Source organism: Stigmatopora argus, chromosome 13 (genome assembly GCF_051989625.1).
Source record: "Stigmatopora argus isolate UIUO_Sarg chromosome 13, RoL_Sarg_1.0, whole genome shotgun sequence".
NCBI classification, from domain to species: Eukaryota; Metazoa; Chordata; class Actinopteri; order Syngnathiformes; family Syngnathidae; genus Stigmatopora; species Stigmatopora argus.
In genome coordinates, this window is record NC_135399.1 from 2699434 (window position 1) to 2722550 (window position 23117).

The 23117-nt window shown below is 45.2% G+C and overlaps 1 protein-coding gene across 18 annotated transcripts in view; it reads right to left on the reverse strand.

The window, feature by feature from the left end:
• kalrna (kalirin RhoGEF kinase a) overlaps positions 1-23117 on the reverse strand; it is a 295388-nt gene that overhangs the window by 188920 nt on the left and 83351 nt on the right. For all 18 annotated transcript variants that reach the window (XR_013304510.1, XR_013304507.1, XR_013304509.1 and 15 more), the window contains 4 exons: positions 19578-19709; positions 14974-15096; positions 7610-7801; positions 2636-2805 (listed from right to left, as the gene is read on the reverse strand). Coding sequence is in view for 10 of the 18 variants with exons in the window: in XM_077616400.1 (XP_077472526.1) it covers positions 2636-2805; positions 7610-7801; positions 14974-15096; positions 19578-19709 (617 nt within the window). In the remaining 8 variants the exon portion in view is untranslated. The remainder of the gene's footprint in view (positions 1-2635; positions 2806-7609; positions 7802-14973; positions 15097-19577; positions 19710-23117) is intronic.

The window sequence follows — 23117 nt, forward strand, 5'->3', positions numbered from 1 at the left end:
ATACAAATTAATGAACATATACATGTAAATATGTAAGATTATAGCCACAGGTTAATTCCCTTTGTGAAACCCTCTGTTGGAATAATGATTAAAACCTTTTGAATCATTATTAGTAATATTTAATTAAAATTGGAAAACATCTTTCAACATAACTGCTTACACTTGCAAGGAGGTACCTTGTGACGTCGTCTTAGTCCACAAGGCATTCTGAATTGTAGTAACGGAATCATTGTATTTAATCGCGACACTCGAAAAACATGTTTATGTAATCAGTACAATAACACCCTAGATGGTTAGAAAAACAACTGTGTGAGAATTGCCGAAGTAAGCATAAAAGTTGAACAAGGCACCCAAACAACGGTGTGAGGAATTGCATAATATTTTCATTATAAGGTAAACAAAGCATTCTAAAGTAAACCAAGCAGGATTATAATGTAAACAAAGCAGTATTATAATGTAAACAAAGCATCCGTATTTTCATCTGCTGCTGGAGTCCCGTAAAAACAGTCCCGTTGTGTTCTGCCGAAAAGCGTCCGAAAAACAATGTGTCCTCGAGCTGTGGGGCCTTGAGGAGACGATGTGGAGGAAAAATGTCCATGGTCCCATGAATTGGTTTATAGCCTTATTACTTATTAAAAATGCTTACAACACATATAGAATATTCCATAATAAACCTAACACCCTCCCTTAGTCTTAATATTAAACCTCTTTTTAGAGTACATTCTTAGACCACAAAATTTTGAGGGCGAGCGAATCCGGCAACGAATTGTCCGTTTGTGTCAGGCCCCAGACTAGACTGGTGGCTGGTTGCGCCCGTCACCCAATCACAGGTCCAGCCCCTAATGACTCGAGTGCTGCCAGGTGTGAGTCATTACCCTCCAAGGAGTATTTAAGGCCACCAGGAACATGACCATGCTGTTGGATTGTCAAACTGAATACTGTGAGGTACCCTCCCGCGTTTTACCTACCTGCCTTATTGATACTCGACCTCTTGTTTTCACCCAGGATTCCGACCACGCTCTGCCCCCTACAACCACGGATCACGGACCAAGGACAACGACCACGACCACGGATCACGGACCAAGGATAACGACCACGACCACAGATCACGGACCAAGGACAACGACCACGGATCACGGACCAAGGACAACGACCACGCCGACCTTCCCGCTACGGCTTACGACCCGCCTGCGCCGTCACCTCTTGTGTTCGCCCGCCTTGCCGACGATCGAAATAAAGATTTGAACGAACCAGACTCGCACCCTCGCCTGCTTTGGGGTCCACCACCCCCGATCGTAACAGCTTGACGAAATGTCCGGTGGCGAATCCGGCGGCGAATTGTCCGTTTGACGAAATGTCCGGTGGCGAATCTGGCGACGAATTGTCCGTTTGACGAAATATCCGGCAACGAATTGTCCGTCTACCAAGCGTCCGTTCGACGAACTGTCCGTTCGACGAACTGTCCGTTCGACGAACTGTCCGTTCGACGAACTGTCCGTTCGACGAACTGTCCGTTCGACGAACTGTCCGTTCGACGAACTGTCCGTTCGACGAACTGTCCGTTCGACGAACTGTCCGTTCGACGAACTGTCCGTTCGACGAACTGTCCGTTCGACGAACTGTCCGTTCGACGAACTGTCCGTTCGACGAACTGTCCGTTCGACGAACTGTCCGTTCGACGAACTGTCCGTTCGACGAACTGTCCGTTCGACGAACTGTCCGTTCGACGAACTGTCCGTTCGACGAACTGTCCGTTCGACGAACTGTCCGTTCGACGAACTGTCCGTTCGACGAACTGTCCGTTCGACGAACTGTCCGTTCGACGAACTGTCCGTTCGACGAAACGTTCGTTCGACGAAACGTCCGGGGACGAAGTGTCCGGGTACCCTGTAGGTCATTCACTAGGTCTCCCCGTGTGTTTCTGGGATTTTTGCTCACCGTTCTTGTTATCATTTTGACGCCACAGGGTGAGATCTTGCATGGAGCCCCAGATCGACGGAGATTATCAGTGGTCTTCCATTTCCTAATAATTGCTCCCACAGTTGATTTTTTCACACCAAGCGTTTTACCTATGCAGATTCAGTCTTTCCAGGCTGGTGCAGGTCTACAATTTTGTCTCTGGTGTCCTTCGACAGCTCTTTGGTCTTGGCCATAGTGGAGTTTGGAGTGTTGAGAGACTGATGTTTTGGACATGTGTCTTTTATACCGATAATGAGTTAAAACAGATGTTATTAATACAGGTAACGAGTGGAGACCTCCTTAGACCTCGTTAGAAGTTAGAACTCTTTGATAGCCAGAAATCTTGCTTGTTTGTAGGTGACCAAATATCTATTTTCCACTCTAATTTGGAAATAAATTATTTAAAAATCAAACTGTGATTTTCTGTTTATTTTCCTCATTCTGTCTCTCATGGTTGAGGATACCCATGTTGACAATTACAGGCCTCGCTAATCTTTTCAAGTAGGAGAATTTGCACAATTGGTAGTTGACTAAATACTTATTTGCCCCGCTGTACAAAAAAATTATAATTCATTGAGATTAAGTGTTTTTACAGCATCTGGTTGCACAATAGTTTTACTTTTTCCCAGGTAGGTCTGGGATGTACGCTAATACTACAATGACTTTATAATATTACCTGAGCTGCTGCATAAGTTCCTCCCCTTCCTTGATGACGTTGAGTGTGGCTTCCAGTGTTGCAGTCTGTTGCTGCTGAAACTGCTGAATGAGTGTTTGCACAGAATCTACAGAGTCGCAGTTCACATCATCAAGCAGCTGCTTCTGGAGATCCTCCATCCATGACCATAGCTGCCCCAGAATACAAGACATTAACAAGATCACAGGTACAAAAAAAAGGAATAAAAAAAAAAACGACTTGGTTGCCGCCTCTTTATTTCAACTAAGGTATAGGAGTCCAACTCCAGTCCCACTGGCAGAAAAAGTAGTAATGTAAACATAAATTATTATATTAAGAGTTAAATTACTTTGATTCTGAACATTGACAGTTGTCATAAATATCTGACAGGTTTTGATGTTCTGAGTGATAAGACAGAATCATTTCTTGTCAGTGTACTATGTAAAAAGGTTTTAGTACATTATTCACTTTCATTTAATGCTTCTTATTACAGGATCATAAGACTGTCATAATCATAACACAACACCTGTCATGAATGTTTCAGGTGCCTGTACATTAGGGTTCACCCCGGTAAACGAGAGGGTAGCCTCCCTCCACGTTCAAGTGGTTCATGACTATTGTTTGTGCTTATGAACCAAATGTTTTAGTACATTATTCACTTTAATTTAATGCTTCTTATTACAGGATCATAAGACTGTCATAATCATAACACAACACCTGTCATGAATGTTTCAGGTGCCTGTACATTGGGGTTCACCCTGGTAAACGAGAGGGTAGCCTCCCTCCACGTTCAAGTGGTTTATGACTATTGTTTGTGCTTATGAACCAAACAGCAGCTCAGGGTACACACCCTTTTTGGAGTGGAGGGGTTGCTGGAGAATACACCTGGGGATTTCCTCGTTCTGCCGGGGGACTTCACTGCTCACGTGGCCATTGACAGTGAGACTTGGAGGGGAGTGATTGAGTAGAAAGGCCCTCCCAAATAAGAACCCGAGTGTTGTTGCATTGTTGGACTTCTGCACTTGTCGCAGATTGTCTATTATGATCACTATGTTCGGTCATACACGGGTGTCTATATGTGCACTTGGCACCTGGTCGCCAGTTGGCCACAGGGCACAAAGACACAAATGACCATTCAGACTCGCATTAATACCGACACTAGTTGATATACTAAATAATGAGCAAGTCAAAAATATATAATCTATTTATATATTTTCAGTCATACCTTGAGACACGATCTTAATGCGTTCCGGGACTGAGCTCGTATGTCGATTTACTTGTACAGAGGCTCCCCTACTTACGAACGAGTTAGGTTCCGAGCGATTGTTCATAAGTTGAATTTGTTTGTAAGTTGATTCAGTGCTATATTTTGTATTATAATTTATGTTTAAGGCCTATATAAGTATATTGAAGGTTTATATAAGTGCATTTGTATGTTTAAGGCTTGTATAAGTAACACACATTGGTTTGTACTGAAAAAACATTTAATAAAATGGAGAGAATATGTACAGTAGTGTATAGAGAGAGAGAGCGAGAGATTTATGTATTAGAAACTGGCCGAAAGAAGCGATCTAACGACGATTGCACAGTTTTCTTCTTTTTTTCATCATAAATGATGCGGTAGCACTGTATGGCATCATTCAATTGATTTGCAAACTTTGTGCAACGTTCAATATTTGGGTCCTGCTGCTCGATCTTTCTGTTTATAAATGGTACTGACGGTCGAACGATTCAAGTTGTATGCCCGTGCAACACTCACCACTCTCACGCGCATCAAGCTTCGTTATTATTGCCACTCGTTTCAAATGAAATGGCTTGCCTCTTCCTTGCACATCCCTCAATAGAAGCCTTTCGCTTTTTACCAACCATATTCAATAATGGATGCACGAGATATTTAATGATACAAATGAAAATGGTTCTTTGTGCACTGGAGATACGTCACGCACTTCCGCATTGCAACGAATTGGACAGAAGAAGGTAGATGCTGGGTGAGCTGAGCTCTCACAGCGCCAGGCGTCGGTATTAGCGGCGGAAAGAAGCACTACTCGGAAAAAAATACAAAATCGAACTTACGAACATTTTTCGACATAAACGCAATTTGCAGACATGTTCGTATGTACCGTTGTTCGTAAGCCGCATGTTCGTAAGTAGGGGAGCGTCTGTATCTCAAATCAACATCTCCCATAGAAATGAACAAAATACAAATTAATTTGTTGCCACCCTCTGAAAAAAAAACACAAAAAAACAGGATATGACAATAGAAAAACATATTTTTATTGGTTGTAATTCACCATCTCCTAACAGAGTAGCAAATAACTACTGGTTATGATCTTTAATAATAAAATGAGGCATTATTCAATACAACGGGGAGTTCGCTGATGGGCGTGAGAGAGAGAGACTTGACACATGCACTCGTAAGATAAAAAGATTAAATTTAACTTAAATGAACTTAGATTCCTATACAGACGCTCCCCTATTTACGAACATTCGAGTTACGAACAACGGTACATACGAACATGTCTGCAAATTGCGTTTATGTCGAAAAATGTTCGTAAGTTCGATTTTGTATTGCGCGCCTTTTTCCGAGTAGCGCTTCTTTCCGCCGCTAATACCGACGCCTGGCGCTGTGAGAGCTCAGCTCACCCAGCATCCACCTTCCTCTGCCCAGTTCGTTGCAGTGCGGAAGTGCGCGAACGTATCTCCAGTGTGCAAAGAACCTTTTTCATTTTTATCATTAAATATCTTGTGGATCCATTATTCAATAATGTTGGTGAAAAGTGAAAGGCTTCTATTGAGGGAGGTGCAAGGAAAAGGCAAGCCATTTCATTTGAAATGAGTGGCAATAATAACGAAGCTTGAAGCGCGTGAGAAAGTGGTGGGCGTTGCACGGGAATACAACTTGAATTGTTCGACCGTCAGTACCATTTATAAACATAAAGACCGAGCAGCAGGACCCAAGTATTGAACGTTGCACAAAGTTTGCAAATCAATTGAATGATGCCATACAGTGCTACCGCATCATTTATGATGAAAAAAAGAAAACTGCAATCGTCATTAGATAGCTTCTTTTGGCCAGTTTCTAGTAAATCTCTCTCTCTCTCTCTCTCTCTCTCTCTCTAATGTATGTATACAGTACTGTATGTATTCTCTCCATTTTATTAAATGTTTTTTTCAGTACAAACCAATGCGTGTTACTTATACAAGCCTTAAACATACACATGCACTTATATAAACCTTCAATATACTTATATAGGCCTTAAACATAAATTATAATACAAAATATAGCACTGAGCAACTTACGAACAAATTCAACTTGTGAACAATCGCTCGGAACCTAACTCGTTCGTAAGTAGGGGAGCGTCTGTACACACTTAAAAAAAGTCCTCTTACGTTACACTAAATTTAAACCTTCTTGTGCAATAACCAAGGCAAAGAGGTTAATGTATTCCACCGGAGCTTTCGAGGCGAACTTCCTGTTTCTCCATACATATTGGCAAGCCAGCTCAGTCACGCATACACTACTCTAATGTTTTCCGATTATTTCGTGCTTAATATCGATTGTCATCATATGCCTTTTCTTTGCACTACGCTTCATTGCACCGGCTTGCTGTTTGTTTGTTTTTTCTTTTGTTTCCCTAAATTCTGCACTAACGCAAAATTAAAAAAAAAACACGAAAGAAAGACAACGCTCTGCCCAGTGCTCGTACAGATCTTTGTACGAGGAAGATGTGGCGAGGAAGACAGTGCATTGAAATCATAAGCAGCCTCTTGCAGCTGTCTCGAATGCTCTTATCTCAAAATTTGTCTCGTATCTCAAGGCTAATATTTGCTCGGAATTTTGCTCGTATCTCAAGGCAAATATTTGCTCGGAATGTTGCTCGTATCTCAAATTCCTCGTATGTCGGGCACTCGTATGTCGGGGCACTCGTATGTCGAGGTATTACTGTATTACTTTTTTTTTTTGCAAGATGGCGGCGCGCACTGACGCAGCGGCTCTAAGCTCTCCAGTTCGGTGTCGTTCGTTATCTTACAGTCGCCAGGATTTACTAAATCTTTTCATCAATTTCGTCACACGCAGTTTCTGCGTGTGATGACAAGTAGCCTTTTGTGTTGTGATAATGACGACAGGGCCTATGTCCGATTATTATTATTATTATTAGGAAATATATTGAGGATTCTTACAATGTATGTTGATGTATGTTATTGAATGTACAATTCAACTTTATTTGTATAGCAGCAAGGCAAGAGAGCCTTAGGGGGTTAAACTTGCGTTGGTGCTCCTGTTTGTGTTAATTACCAATAAAGGGTGTCAAATTGAAGCATAGCAGTCACAAAAACATCAAAGTCCTCGATTTGACAAGCAGTTGCTCGTTTATGTTACAGCCTGAGATGCAAGGGAAAAGAGACAGAGAGCGGTGTGGCTGCATCTGAGCTAACCCAGGTTTAAATGTAATTCTTCATATCAGCCAGTCGGATTTTAAAAAAAAGGTGATCAATTATCGGCCTGACCAACAGTCAGTTGATCTATAAGCTGAACCGAGAGGCAAATTTATATTTACTGGTTGATCTACGTTTCTACTTTCACCTCTGGTCACGGGTTGTGGGTCCTGAATGCAAGAACAAGATCGCAGATACACTTGGCCAAAATGAGTTTCTTCCGCAAGATGTATGGGCTCTCCCTTAGAGACTGGATGAGAAGCTTGGTCACTCGGGAGGGACTCGAAGTAAAGGCATAGCTTATCTGCATCGACAGGAGCCAGATGAGTGAATATAAATATGTTCATTAATATGTACTCTCCCTTATTAAATAAATCAAACTCAAATTCAATGGTTAATGTTCATGGCAGCTGTCATTTCATGATTGTGACAGTCTTGTGAAACAGTCAGAGAAGCATTCTAATAAAGTGTTACAAAAAACTCAATAAATAAAACAATAAAATCATTAAACCCAGTTTACGTCTTCAAGATTTTTTTTACCTCTTTAGTGTGCATGTGGAAGGACACAGACATGTCAAGCAGCAGCTTCCTGTGCTCAACACGCCGCACAAAATCTTGTATTCGAACTTCGAGGTGACGGGCTGCCTTGTATATCTCCTCTGGATCGCACTCGCCCGTCTGGGCCAATTGCTCAGCCGCCTCTAGTAGCTTGTCTGCATTAGTATATGTGTTCTGTAAGGATAACAAATGTTGCTTGGATTCATGTTTATTTTGCAGAATCAGTGGCGGGCCGTGAATTTCACACCTAGGCCTTCAGTAGTACTACGTTTGAATCAAAGCAACCCACAATAACTATTTTGTAGCTATAAAAGCTTTACTGCAGCTACAGCTGTGACACATAAAAAAGCATCAATAATAACCTCATAAAATTTAAATTAAATGTAAGTATATAGCTACATTTTACTCACCAAAAATCATTTTTATTTGTACACAAAATCCATTCTCCTTTCTTTCCTCAAGAAGATTTCGATTAGTCTGTTGTACAGATTGTCCTCTTCTTCTTCTTCTTCTTTTTTCACCTCAGGCGCCTGAGGATTACCCTCAGCAGCGCTAGAGCTGCCACTGGAACACGGATAAGTTCATCCAGGGAGTTGCCCAAGCCGCGATGGTAGCGTTCGGTCATTAAGGCCGGGCAGCGGAGCCATAAGTGTTCAGACGACTCTGTTTCCTCGTCGCACAGGCGGCAGCGATCCGAGTTGGATTTCCCCACAAGGTGGAGCCAACGGCGGAGCAGGGGGTGGTGTCCACTGCGGAAACGAATCAGGTCTGTGCGGTCTCCTTTCGATAGGGCAAGTTCTTCCTCTGTGACTTTTGTAGTGTAGGTCTGCAAAAGGCGGGGGTGGGAGAGGGGGGGGGAGCGATCTTCACGTTGGATGATGGCACGTCTTGTGGCTACGTCCGGGGGGGTATTGGTTTGGTCATCTAACGAGCCAAGTTTAGCTAGGGCATCAGCCAGGTCGTTTCCGCATATGTTGCAGTGGCCCGGGATCCACAGTAGCTGCAGTCGCTTAGGCGGAGGGAAAAGGGCGATGTCACCCTGAAGTCTCCGAATGGCGGGGTCTTGCGTATGGGGGTTTCCCATAGCTTGGACCAGCGATTTGCAGTCACTGAGGATAATTGATGTCTGCCAGTCTGCTGTTTCCCTCAGCCAGGAGAGTGCCTCGGTCAGTGCCACTTTTTCAGAGTGGTAGGAGCTGCTGCGGCTGCCAGTGGCACCATGCCATTGGTGGATGATTGCACTCTCCTTAATGACGACAAAACCTGCACCACCGTCCGCAGTGCCTTCTTTGGTGGATCCATCTGTGAAGATCTGTAGGTCCGGTTTACCCATGCTTCTGATGAGCTCTTCTGCCTTATCTCTTTGGGTGATGGTCGGCATGTGTTTAGAGACTGCGGTAAAGGCGGTTTGGATGGGGGGGTAATAGCCAGGGTGGGCAGGGATGGGAAGAGTATGTGCAAGGGGTATGGAGTTCGAGAGCGGTAAGACGGGGAAGGGTCGATGATCGCCAGTCTGGCTTCTTTTGCAAACGCATTTTAACGTTTTCATGGAGGAGGCGGTGTCGGGGATCAGAAGGAGGCAGCTGGTTCCAGGCATCCGCCTTAAGAAGTGCTTGTAACTTGAGGCGGGATGAGAGGGGTGTGAGATGTGCCTCATGTAGGACTGCTTCGGTGGGGGTAGACCTGAGGTGGTGAGTTATGGCGCGGGCTGCTTCCAGTTGGGCGGTTTCAAGGGATTTGAGGTGAGTTTGGGCCAGCCAGGGGGCCCATGCCGGTGCTGCGTACTCCGCAAGACTTCTCTGGGTGGCAATATACACTGTTCTAAGGTCGTTTGGTTGCCAACCCCAGGATGTGCCACTGAGTTTGCGGAGGAGGTTCGTTCTTTTGGACATGGTTTGGCGGACTTTTTTCGCTTGCTCTGCAAACGTGAGTTGTCGGTCAAAAGATACGCCAAGAAAAGTGGGGGTGGGGTTATGCTTGAGGGTGGCGCCATTTATTAAGATCTTTGGTTGCCATTTGGCCTCAGCTGAGTCCAGGCTAAAAAATGACGCCTCACACTTGGTGGTGTTAAGGTTTAGGTGTGCCTCGGAACTCCACCTCCAGACTTTTTCAACCTCCGCTTGAAGTCTGCTTTCCACCTCCTCTTTGTTCCTACCCCGACAAGCAAGAGCCAGATCGTCTGCATAGGCGCTGACCAGGGTGGAGTCGTTGAACTTGTCGAGGAGGTCATTAATGTAGATGATGAATAAGAGGGGTGACAGGACCGAGCCTTGGGGGAGCCCTTCTTTGAAGGTTCTGCTCCTGCCGGTGGTATTGTTGATCCTGACCCTGGCTGTGCGATTTGTGAGCCAGTTGGCGATCCATCTGATGAAGCAGTAGGGGACCCCCAGGTCTGCCATTTTTTGTAAGAGACCTGTTCTCCATACCTGGTCGAATGCCTTGCTGAAGTCAAAGAATGTTGCAAGCGTGCGTTGCCATTGAGTCGACTGGAAGCCATCAGAGATGAACTGCGACAGTCGCAGGGCCTGGTCCGTCGTGCTTCTTCCCTTTCGAAAACCGGCTTGCCAGTGGCTGAGAAGCTGTTTATCTTCCAACCACCAGGCGAGACGGTTCACGATGAGCCTTTCCATTGTTTTGCTAAGCGTAGAGGTGAGGGCGATGGGTCTGTAGTTCCCAACGTCCTTTGGTGACTTCCCTTTTTTGAGGAAAGGGATGATGGTGGCCACTCGCCAAGCTTGTGGACACCAGCCCTCTAGCCAGCTGGTGTTGACGATATGGAGTAGTTCGGGAAGGATGTTTGCCGGAAGATTTTTTAGAAGGTCCGGGGCTATGTCGTCGGGTCCAGCTGCCTTACCCGCTTTAAGTTGGGACAGCGCTGTCTGCAGTTCAGCATCGGTGAACGGGAGCTCGAGGACTTGTCGCGGTGAGCCGAGCAGTCTGCGGGTAGCTGTACGTAGAGAACGCACTGCTCGTCTGCTCCGCTTGTCACTCTTGCGTCCGCTGACCGAGGCATATTCCCTGATAAATGCTGTTGCTTTGGCTCGGTCACTCACGTACTCCTTGTTCTTGTAGACCAGGGACTCGCCAGATTGTTGTGTTTTGGTGCCTGAGAGGGATTTTACTAAGGACCAGGCTTGTCCCGTAGATCTTGTCTCGGCGATCTTGGTGAGGTGTAAGCGCCATGCGTTCCTTTTCGCTTCAGTGGTTTTTTGTTTGATCTGTTGACAGAGTGCTATCCATTCTTTCCTATTTTGTTGGAGGTCTCGACGTAGTCGATTCCTTTCGCGGATGAGGTCCTTCAGGTCCTGTGTCAACCATGGGAGCTCCTTCTGGCGGATAACTTTGACCGGTATTGTAAGTGCTGCTGCCTCTTTCATGTGTTGCACTAGGAGGGAGAGTTTTTCCGGGGCTGTGGCTGCTGCGGAGATTACGGGTAGGCAATCCATGAGGATGGTACGATACCTCTTCCAGTCAGCTTTCGAGAAGTTGGGTCGTACTCTTCTTTGTTGGCATTCGACACGGAGAGCACGGTTCCACCTAATCAGAATCGGTCTGTGGTCGGAGGTCATCTCGTCGATGGGTTCCCATTGCAGATGTTCGGCCGTGGTGGGGTCAGTGATCGTTAGGTCGGGGGCACTCATGCCTGCTCCTTGTTGGTATCTGGCAGTCCGTGTCCACACGCCGTCATTAAGGAGAGTTAGGTCATGGTCATCGACCCATTGATGGATTGCGTTACCCCTGGGATCTGTCTTGGCAAGTATATCCCAGGTCGGGTGGTGCGCGTTGAAATCCCCGCAGATCAGGCCATGCTCCGTGGGGAGCGAGTTTAACCAGGAGAAATCTTGGGGGGCAGGACAATAATCCGATGTCGCCGGGGGGATGTAGGCGTTGACCAGTGAGAGGTGCCGCCTGCGGGCGATGGGAATGTGGATATGCTGGAGTTCGAGGGGGCCTGATAGGGACGCTGGAAGGATGGAGTAGGGGATGCCGCATCTCAGGTAGACAAGGAGACCCCCGCCTCGTCGCTGTTTTGTGCCTGAGCCCTCACGGTCTTGGCGAATCACGTTATAACCGTCGAGCTGAGGCGTCGGGTCTTCGAGTCCCAGTTTTGTTTCCTGGAGGAGGAGGATGTCAATTTTTAGACGTGCCGTCACCTCTTTCAGTTCGGTAGTCTTGGTCGCCAGGTAGTCACAGTTCCATTGAAGGATGGTGAGACCGGCTTTCCGTGCCTCCGGTAGATCGGCAATCCTATCTGTGGGTTGTTGAGGGTGGGAGGGTTTCAGGTTCAGACAGCTCTGGCAGCACCAGTTATTGTTCCTGCGAAGTATGGTTAAAGCGTGTCTGGTTTCAGGGGCACATTTGAGGTGGAATCCACGTTTGCAGGATCTACATGTCAGGGGAGAGCGTGAAACGATTAATTTGTTATTACAGGTGGGGCAGTTTGCGTTTATAGGTTGGTGTGTTGTTATGGCTGTTTGGTGTGTGGAGGATTGTTGTGTCGGGGGTGGTGAGCAGGTCGGGCATAGCCAGTTTGCATTAATTTGGGAGCGAGGTAGTCCAGAGCAAGAGCGGTGGGATTTGTTGGGGCAGTTCGAGCAGGGGATGGGGGAGATGGTAGGGGAGAAGGAGATTTTGCAGACACAGCATTTTTCTTTCGGTCCCACGTAGGCTGTGCGCGGAAGTGACGGCACGACGGCATTTCCGGAACAGGATCCGCAGAGAAAGCCTTGATGACTCTTTATCTGGGTTCGGGTCAGGCCGCTACAGGTCCTGTGGAAATTTCGTCGGCAAGCGTTGCAGACCAGTGGGGTGAAGTCACGACGGATCGTCTTAGAGCATCCCGGGCAGGTAGGTCCCGGGTTCTCCTCGACGTCGCCTGCCCTTAGGAGGAGTAACCGGAGGTGTGGGGCAGGGCGGACGTCTCCGGCTGGATGAAAAACATAGGGCGCCATGTTCCTGGGTGGCATCTCTGGGTGGTTGTGTTGGATTCGCAGGCCGCGGCGGGCGGCCTCTCGGGAGACACCTCGTGAAGGTTCCAACTGTTGTCTCCCCAGATTGTCCTTGCAATTCAGTTGCATCAAGAAGTTATTTTCTATCGCCATCGAAGCTAATGCTAAAAGTCGAGCCTATCCTGTCGTATTTCTAGCATAAGTTTTTATTTGATTTAGGGCTGAAAATGTCTGTTCGACAGAAGCAGTGGACACGTGGATGGTCACCGCCAAACACACAAATGTGTACAGCTGCCCGTGCTCTCACTCAGATTTTTCTGATGAAGGAAGTCAAGGAGATCAGAGGGGAGATGTTGCTGCAAAATCATCCCTGACGTAGATTACAGTCAGTTCTGTTCTTAGACAAGGCAGATCGAATAGTGTTCTGTGGCTGTGCGTTAAGCTGGAGAAAGCGTCTGGCAGTGCTTTGGTGTCTCGGTGCTGCCTTGGTTAGGCAAGTCAAATTTACAAATCCAGTGTTGCTCCAAACACCATGTCGATCTATGCCAAATAACAAGCACTCCCAGCAATACAATTTGCAGTGTTCTTCGGAGTGTGAGCCAGGGGTACCGCTCGTAGTTAGTGGACTGAAAGTGACCGACAAATGCTTTTCCCGGTTGTGACAGGCTTGCTAGCTTTGGAGTTGTCCAACCTTTCTTAAAGATGTCCAGCTTTTCTTGAAAAGTCCGTCTTGAAAATGGCTTTGACAGTAAATCTGCAACCAAATCCATTTTTTCTCCTCCTTCAGTCATGTTGAGAAAACCACTATTAAATCAACACAACAATATATTTTCTTGTGCAGCTCCCTATAGATACAGTTTGCTAGCCCGGCCACCAGGCGCTCGCCATCTAGCCCCTCTTTTGGGCATGGCTCCAGAGTGGGAACCCGGTGACCCGCGGTAAATCGTAGTCCATTGGTCTTTCTCGTCATAATAGGTTTTCTGAGGAATTATTTGTCTAATCCCTCACCTCAAAACAGTTTGCCATGGGTGACCCTACCAGGGGCACAAGGTCCTTGACAACATAGCTCCAAGGATCACTGGGACATGCAAACCCCACCACAATAAGTGTGTTTTTTCACGTTTTATGCAAGATACGTTTTTTTTCTTGAATTTCATTCATAGACGTCAATATAAATTTTGTTTACTGTTTATCTTTTCTCTATTTTGAAATAAATGAAATTATCGGCTGAACTCGTGACGTCACGCGCTGACGCAAGCGCGCCATCTTGAAGTGACGTCATCGTGTCGTGGCGCCGTCAATTTGCAGTTTTTTTTGCATGTCGTTTTTTTGCATGTCGTGTTTTTATGCGCATATAATCGCATATTATCTTTTCTCTATTTTTAAATAAGTGACCGTATCGGCCGCATTGTCTTCTGTTCTGTTCAGACATAGGCTTTATCATCATCATCATCGAATAATCAAAAGCCTATTGTCATCATACACAGCTGCGCATGGCGTTATGCCGTTTCATCTCTGTCACCTTGTGTCAGGACCCGGACCAGATTGGTGGCTGGTTGTGCCTGCCACCCAATCACAGGCCCAGCCCCTAATCACTCAAACGTTTCCAGGTGTGACTCATCAGCCAGTGGGGAATATATAAAGCCAAGAAGATCATGACCAGGCTGCTGGATCGTCTTATCAGTTCACTGTTAGGTACCCTCTCGTATTTTCTCCTCGCCTGCCTTTATTGATCTACGACCTCTTGTTTTTGCTCCCAGGATTCCGACCACGCTCAGCCCCACGACCACGGACCACGGACAACACTCTTTGTACCCTCCACTCTGGACTTCACGACGGACTTCACGACGGACTTCACGGTTACTGACCTTCCTTCCACGACTAACTACTCGCCGACGCTACTCTGTTCTGTGCCTTGCCCTTCTCTGGGACAACTCTAATAAAAGATTCGATATCCAGACCTGCTGCCCTCTTCTTCTTCTTTTTCACCTCAGGCGCCCGAGGATTACCCTCAGGAGCGCTAGAGCTGCCACTGGAACGCGGATTAGTTCATCCAGGGAGTTGCCCAGGCCGCGATGGTAGCGTTCGGTGCTCCTGCCCTTGCCTGCTTTGGGGTCATCTATCCCCAATCGTAACACCTTGCAGTTTCCTGCATGTCAAGTCTAATTTGTGCACATATAAGCCGTACACTAGATTCAGTCATCATTTTTTTCATAGTTGCAAATAAGTCATATATGTGAAAAAATACGGTAGATCAAAATCACCCACATGGTAAGTGTATTGTTGACAGTGACATAATCCACTAATTTGAGTGTCTTTGCAATGACGATAAACTCATGCATTTTAAAATCATTTGATCTTTTCCCCCAAAAAATGAAATAGAAAACAATGTCAAACCTGAGCAACATCTTCGAAGTCGTCATGTCGTTTCTGCAGCGCTCGAGCTCGATGAAGGGATTTCCCCACCCCAGTGTGTTTGCTGAGGAAAGCCTCACCATGGTTTTCAATCCAGTCCATAACCTGAAAAGGAGAAAAATAACTTATATTTATGAAAATCGTATCCATGAAAGGGCCACAACACAAGATTAATCACAGGTATTGTACTGTAGTGGTTTATTAGTAAACAGTTCATTTCATGGGTGGCCCAGTGGAGTGAGTGGATAGCGCGTCGGCCTCACAGCTCTGGGGTCCTCGGTTCAAATCCAGGTCACGTCCACCTGTATGGAGTTTGCATGTTCTCCCTGGGTCTGCGTAGGTTTCCTCTGGGTACTCCGGTTTCCACCCACATTCCAAAAACATGCATGGTGGTCTGATTGGACACTCTAAATTGCCCCTAGGTATGGGTGGGAGTGTGCATGGTTGTCCGTTTCCTTGTGCCCTGCGATCCGCTGGCCACCGGTTCAGGGTGTCCCCCGCCTCTGTCCTGAAGTCAGCTGGGATAGGTTCCAGCACCCCCCATGACCCTAGTAAGGATAAAGTGGTTCAGCAAATGAATGAATGAAAAAAAAGTTTTTCTGTCAACAATAATAATTAAAGCTTTCGATAATCTTAAAATGCAATTACCCTACCACCACAGAAAACAGGGGCACTGTTTCGACATGAGCACTAGTTCTAAACCAACGCTCAGGAGTAAGAGTATGATAAGGAAATGTGTTTTTAGCTTGGCTAGCAATAAAGGCTAACACGGAGCATTAACGCAAAAGGACAATAACACGGGCAAAATGAGATGCAAAACACAGAGCCGATCCACAAAAAGTGAATTCTCCCTGGCATTTTCATTCTTTTTTTTTAAATGCTTCACCTGTGCACACCTTATTGAAAATGTCCTTAACCCAGTGTCCTCATTTGAGGACAGCCTGTAATATTTTTCTTACATGATATCAAGGTGTTTCCCCATTTTATGAAAATGTTCTGAAAACATTGCCAAAATGTAAAACTTGTTATCCTAGGTTGAAATGGGGTAAGTTCATCCAACTTTTTTTTTTGAAATGGCCATATGAGGTAAATTTACAGTTTCTTTTTGTGAGGCTGAAAATAATCCGCTTGCTAAAGGTGATGATGTCTTCAGTTGATTATTTTATGTATTTCATATTGCACAGTAACTTTTGGTTTGAAGGCAAATTTATAAAAAATAAAGATGCCTGTCAACTTTTCATACTGTAAGGAGGGAGTTGTCTTATCTTTATTGCACAACAGAACAAAAATATTTTTTCAAATCATCATATTTCATATTCTGTTTTCTCATAAAGTGAGGTAACAGTTACTTTCATATTTAAACAAGGAGGAAAGTAATTTATTTACTTATTCAAAGAAGTTTGAAGTTTCAAATTTGAAAAAAAAAGTTGTAATGGTTATCCTGATAATTATCGATATCGATTCATTTTTTGCGTGATAACAATTTGTGTCATATTGCCCAGCTCTACCTTCATAATAAAGCTTTTAATGTTTTTTTTCGGTCAATATAGCTCTTTCCAACGTTATAGTTTGCCGACCCCTGCAATAAGTAGTAACATTACAGAGGGAGGGGAAATGCCTAATTGGTCCCAATTCTAGGCAAATTTTAAGATTTGCACTCGGGGTGTATTTACTTTTGTTGGAAGGATTTCACACATTCATTGCTGTGTTTTGAGTTATTTTGAAGAGCCAATAAATTTCTGTTTTCATCCAAGTTGTACAGTGACTACTTCATATTCTCCAATGTTGTGCAATGGAAAGATAGTAAAAAAATTGCAGAAGGGTGTACTCCTGGTTTGTCATTTCAATTTCACTATGAAAATTATAAATCGACATTGAGGAGCGTACTTTTTCAGTTGTGGTTGGAAGTTGCTAAAGTTGTTTTTTCTCTGAAAGTTCCCATAATAATAACTTTCTTTTTGAGCCAATAAAGTGGATCTCTGTTAAACTGACACTAATCCACAAGGCTGCTTGACATGACCCTTTTGGGTCATATATATGTCATGTTAGCATCTGTGACACCCCATCGAACCTGACCAACTAAAGATTTCTCCTAATTGTCTTCATTATCAGTTTGATTTTTAACTCTGTCTTGATCAGCCTTCATTTTTTGGTTTTACATTCACATAAACAGTAAAGGCTTAATGGTTAAAAGCCCATCACTAAATCACTGCCACGTTGTTTTATATCACCAATTTGCTGGGTAAACAACAATGGCGACTTAAGTAGAAACAGTTTTTAGTATTATATTAAACTGCAAATAATTTTTAAACGTCGTCATTTACTCCTTTAATTAAGTGGCATAGCTTAAATATGATATCGACTAATGTTTCCCATTTCAATCAATTTGATTGTACAGTTAAACGGTTAAATGTTAATGCTAACCCCTAAAACCTGATTATTTTTGTCCATATACCGTATTTACTCGCATATAAGCCGCCTGCGTGTGTAAGCCGCACCTTTAAAATTGCCTTAAAATTGTTGAATTTTACAATTTCTCGCGTATAAGCCGTCCCGGTTCTCAATTTTCACCAAAATTGTATTTAAAAAAAAAATTCCCCCTGAAAAAAATCTGCGATGTAGTGAAGCCGTGAAAGTTGAAGTCGCAATATTCGAGGGATTACTGAATGCCTGTTTTTGTAAATGCAAAAAAATATCAAATTATTCAATTTGAAAAAATAAATAAGTCTCTCTTTTTAATGACAGAAATTTCAATTTTCTTACCAGAAGTTTAAGATGTTGTGGCGGCCAAATTGCTTCTAATGTCGAAATATCTCGATTTCTTTGGATGGTTCATATTACTACAATAGTTGTCACTTTCGAACAAGAAATAAAAAGAAAAAAATCAAAGCAGAATTTTGTTTTATTTCATAATCACAGATGAATAATCATTTTCTTTCATTGTTCCGAAAAAGATGGTGTTGTCTGCACGTAGACAAATTCAAAAAGGAAGTAACGTAAGCACAACCAGGAAATATGCCCATAGCGGTATACGTAGTGTTCACCAAGTCTCTGGGTGCAATAATAGCATGCACACTACACAGGTATCAAGGGTTATATTTTAACGATCGCCCGCAAGACCTTCGATCACCCTTAACTATTGAGATGTGATGACAAGGTAACCGCTACTGTCAGAGCACGTTTAACTACGGGAAGATGGCGGCGCCTCAAGTGAGCAATAGCAGACAGTGTACTTGCATCTGGCAAGTCAGAGCACGTTTAACTACGGTAAGATGGCGACACCCTTAGCGAGTAGTGGCTGGCACAAGTGAGTTTTTTCACATTTTATGCAAAATAAGGTTTATTTTTGCCTTGAATTATATTCATAGATGTCAAAATACATTTTGTTTAGCGTTTCATCTGTTTATCTTTTCTCTATTTTGAAATAAACGATCGTATCGGCCGCATTGTTTTGCGTCATGACGTCACGGTGACATTGTGTCATGACATCATGGCGCCATTGCGTCATGACGTCAACGTGTCATGGCATTGACTACTTGCAGTTCCGTGCATTTCGTGTATTTATGCCCATATAAGCCATACAAAAGTGGCTCCTATGCAAGTAAATACGGTACAGACGCTCCCCAACTTACGAACGAGTTACGTTCCGAACGATCGTTTGTAAGGTGAATTCGTTCGTAAATTGCTAAAATGAAGTTTAACTTACTTTTGGAAGATGTACTCGATGCTTAAGGAGATGATGGAGGAGGAAGAGGAGGATTTTATATCATGAGAGGGTCTTCGTCGTCGTTGGAATGGGCTTCAAAAGTTACTTCAATGTAGGAAGAAGTTGAGGGTCGAGGAGAAGAAGATGAGGGTTGATGAGTATCTTCCTTCAAGGATTTACTAGAAACTGGCCGAAAGAAGCGATCTAACGACGATTGCACAGTTTTCTTCTTTTTTTCATCATAAATGATGAGGTAGCACTGTATGGCATCATTCAATTGATTTGCAACCTTTGTGCAACGTTCAATATTTGGGTCTTACTGCTTGAAGAGTGCGATGGCTTTATCTATGAGTGAAAACCTCTCGGCCAAGAGTTTCGTCTCAAATTTCTTCATGGGGACAGGCGTTTCTCCCTCCTCCAGAGGCAGAGGAAGGTGGATGCTGGGTGAGCTCTCACTGCGCCAAGCGTCGGTATTAGTGGCGGAAAGAAGCACTACTCGGAAAAAGGCCTGCAATACAAAATCTAACTTACAGCATCTCTTTCCGAACATTTTTCGACATACGCGCAGACATGTTCGTATGTACCGTTGTTCGTAACTCGAATGTTCGTAAGTAGGGGAGCGACTGTATTTAGGAATCCTTTCATCATGGTCATTTTGCCAGTGGGGAAATGGTTCACTCAGATCCTAGAAGTGTTTTGGGTTTTGAGAAACAGATAGATGAATAGAGCTGATGGGAAACATGTCATCACAGCATTAGAAACTCCATTGTGGGTTTCAATAAATACTCTTCCCTCTTGGTTTTTGATATTATTTTCAACTAGTATGTATGTATGTATGTATGTACATATGTGCGGTGAGGGTAAGGTGGGTACACTATACCTGTTGAACATCCTGCTGGAATACACACAGCTGCAGTCTCTGGTGCAGGCGGACCTTTCGGTTTTGCCAAATATTCTCCAAACGGCGCTGATGGTGTAGCACTTCATGAACCACATCCAATATGCAATGGACCTACATATGAAAAAGAATACACTATTTTTAATAAGGTATTTTTGTCAATTTCTCCCTGAATCATCTATGAATCAAAGTAACAAATTTCAGACATGTGCCAGAGATCCGGATAGTTTGCAAATGCAAGTGCTGGAATATTAGGGTTATAAACAAAATGTTTATGTAGTATGTGGGTTGTTCTATTCATTTGAGGGCCAATACGCGACATATGAAGGAAATCTAGTAAGTGAGAAATTGTTAAATAGGTTGAAAAAGTGTTGCCATTCATTCATTCATCTTCCGCACCGTCCTTCCTCGAAAGGGTTGCGGGGTTTGCTGGAGCCTAACCTGTTACGATCGGGGATGGAGGACCCCAAAGCAGGCAAGGGCTGCAAATCTGGTTTTCGAATCCTTTATTTAGAATCGTCCACGCGAAGGGCAAGGCACAAGAGGGGATAGGATAGACGATTCGTTGGTCGTAGAAGGATGGTCGGTCGCCCTGAAGTCCGTCGGGAAGTCCAAAGTGGGGTGTACGAGGGAGAAGGCGAAGTCGTAGTCCGTGGTCATGGGGCTGAGCGTGGTCGGGATCCTGGGCGCAAACAACAGCGGGCTCGTCGTGACTGGTTTGATTTGGGAAACATGGAAGGTGGGGTGGATGCGGAGGGGCGGTGGGAGCTTAAGGCGCACGGCGCATGGGTTTATTACCCATTTGATCTCGTAGGGACCAATGAAGCGGGGGGACGGCTTCCGGAACTCAGTCCTTAGGGGAAGATCTCGAATGGACAGCCATACCTTTTGGCCAACAACGTAGGCTGGTACGGGGGCACGACGGCGGTTGGCCTGCTTCTGGGCACGAGCGGGCGCGTGCTGAAGCGCAGCCCGGGCCCTTTCCCAGATACGGCCACATCTGGTCATGTGTTCCTGGACGGAGGGCACGGCAATATCTGTCTCCAGGGAAGGAAATAAGGGGGGTTGGTAGCCTAGGGAGCACTCGAAAGGGGACAGGTTGGAGGAGGCGTTAGGGTGGGAGTTGTGGGCATACTCGATCCAGGGCAGATGTTCGCTCCAGGTGGTTAGGTGGGCATGGGTGGCGCAGCGAATCGCTGCCTCCAACTGCTGATTTGTGCGCTCACACTAACCGTTTGACTGCGGATGATATCCCGAGGAGAGGCTTGCGGTGATCTTAAGGGCTGAAAAGAAGGCAGAGCAGACGTGAGAAATGAACTGTGGACCCCGGTCGGAGACCATGTCGGCTGGGATTCCATGCAGGCGGAAAACATGCTGCGTAAGGAGGGCGGCTGTCTCCTGGGCTGAAGGTAGTTTTCGGAGGGTGATGAAGTGGGCCGCCTTGGAAAACCGGTCGACTATGGTGAGTATGAAGGTGTTACCCTGGGATTTAGGAAGGCCCGTAACGAAGTCGACCGCAATATGAGACCAGGGACGGCTAGGAATTTGGCGTGGGAGCAGTAGACTGGAGCTCGGCTTGGTGGAGGATTTGTTGTGCGCGCACACTTGGCAGGCAGATACGAAAGATCGTGTATCTGCCCTTAATGTCGGCCACCAAAAGCATTGGCGCAATATCGCCTGTGTGCGGGAAACCCCCGGGTGGCAGGTCAGGCGGGAGGTGTGGGCCCATTCTAGCACCTTGGGCTGCATTGGGGTCGGAACATACAGGTCCTTATGCTGACCTCTTCTTGGGTCCGGCTCCAGCTCTTGGGCCCTCAATGCTTCGGCCTCCAGCCCCGTCCTCATACTAGCCACCATGCAGGAGGGAGGTAGGATAATTGGGGGCTCCTCCTCCGAGTTCAGGGACTGGAAAACGCGGGATAACGCAACTGACTTCCCGTTCCTGGAACCTGAAATATAGTTCAGCGCGAAATTAAACCTACTGAAAAACATGTTCCACCTTGCCTGGCGTGGGTTACACCTCCGGGCCAACTTGAGGTATTCCAGGTTCTTGTGGTCCGTCAGAACCGTGAACGGCTGGCTAGCCCCTTCCAGGTGGTGTCGCCATTCCTCCAGAGCCATCTTCACCACGAGCAGTTCCCGGTCCCCAATGCCGTAGATCAGTGGTCTCAAACTCGATTTACCTGGGGGCCGCTAGAGGCCAAGTCTGGGTGAGACTGGGCCGCATCAGGATTTCCACAAGAAAAGCGCTGAGAAAACATTCCAACGTTATCAAATATCTTTATTTTTTGAAAAAAAATAATGAATTAGATAAATTAACTTAAAGATGAATAAAAAATAAATCAATCAGTAATACAAAAATAAAATAATAATAATGAGCATACAGTAGATATACACTGGCTGGCTAAGTAGAGAAAATGAATTATTTTTATTCCGTTTCAAATGTCTGTATTAACAGCTCTTTAACCTTAAACTTTCTGAACTTGAATGGAACATTGAACATGAAATATTCTGAACACGGCTTCTCTTGCCTACTTCTTGCTGCTAGAGACCTGGCAGCGCTTCTTCTCACATAGCTGAGTCACATTTGGCTTGAGGGAGGAAGCAGTGGAGACCCTCAGTAGAGCTTGAATATGCTCATCAGTAAGTCTGGACCTGTACTTGGACTTATTGAAGTTCAAGGTGGAGAAGAGCTTCTCACACAAGTATGTGCTCCCAAAAAGGCACATGGTCCGCTTGAACATTCGGGAAAGTTCAGGGAAGCTGGGGATCAACTCTCTCAAAAATTGCCCAAGCTTGTCTGCTTCTCCACTCACCTCCCTGAACTTAGCTTTGAGTGCAGAGTTGCACTGCAGGTCAATGAGCTCCATTTGAAGCTCAGGAGGGGCATCTTGCACATCAAAGGAGAAGGGGTCCGCAAAAATTTGAAATGTGGCTTTGTGTGTCTTGAAGTCTGCAAATCTGTGATCAAATTCCTCCTGTAGCTTCGAAATGGCCTCAACGTACTTCTCACCACTGAATGGTGTGCCTGCATCCACAAGAGCCTTGCATGCTGGGAAATGGCAAAGGTTTGTCTGAGAGAGCTGGGCTTTCCATAACACAAGTTTAGTGCAGAATGCTCTCACGTTGTCATAGGCAGCACTGACAAGTTGCCCCTGGCCTTGTAGCTTCTTGTTCAGTACATTAAGCTCATGTGTGATATCAACAAGAAAAGCTAAGTCCATGAGCCATTTGGGATCACTTAGCACAGGAACAGCAACCCCGTCTATCTCCATGAAGTCTTTTACTTCTGCTCTCAACTCAAAAAATCTCTTCAACATGTTTGCCCTGCTGAGCCAACGTACCTCAGTGAAGTAGAGCACATCCCCATATTCTGACTCCATTTCCTCTAAAAAAGCACGGAACCTTCTGTGCTTTAAGCCCCTGGATCTGATTTGGTTGATGCATTTCACAACGACAGACATCACATTGTCAAACTTCAGGCATCTGCTGCAAAGGGCCTGCTGATGGATAATGTAGTGC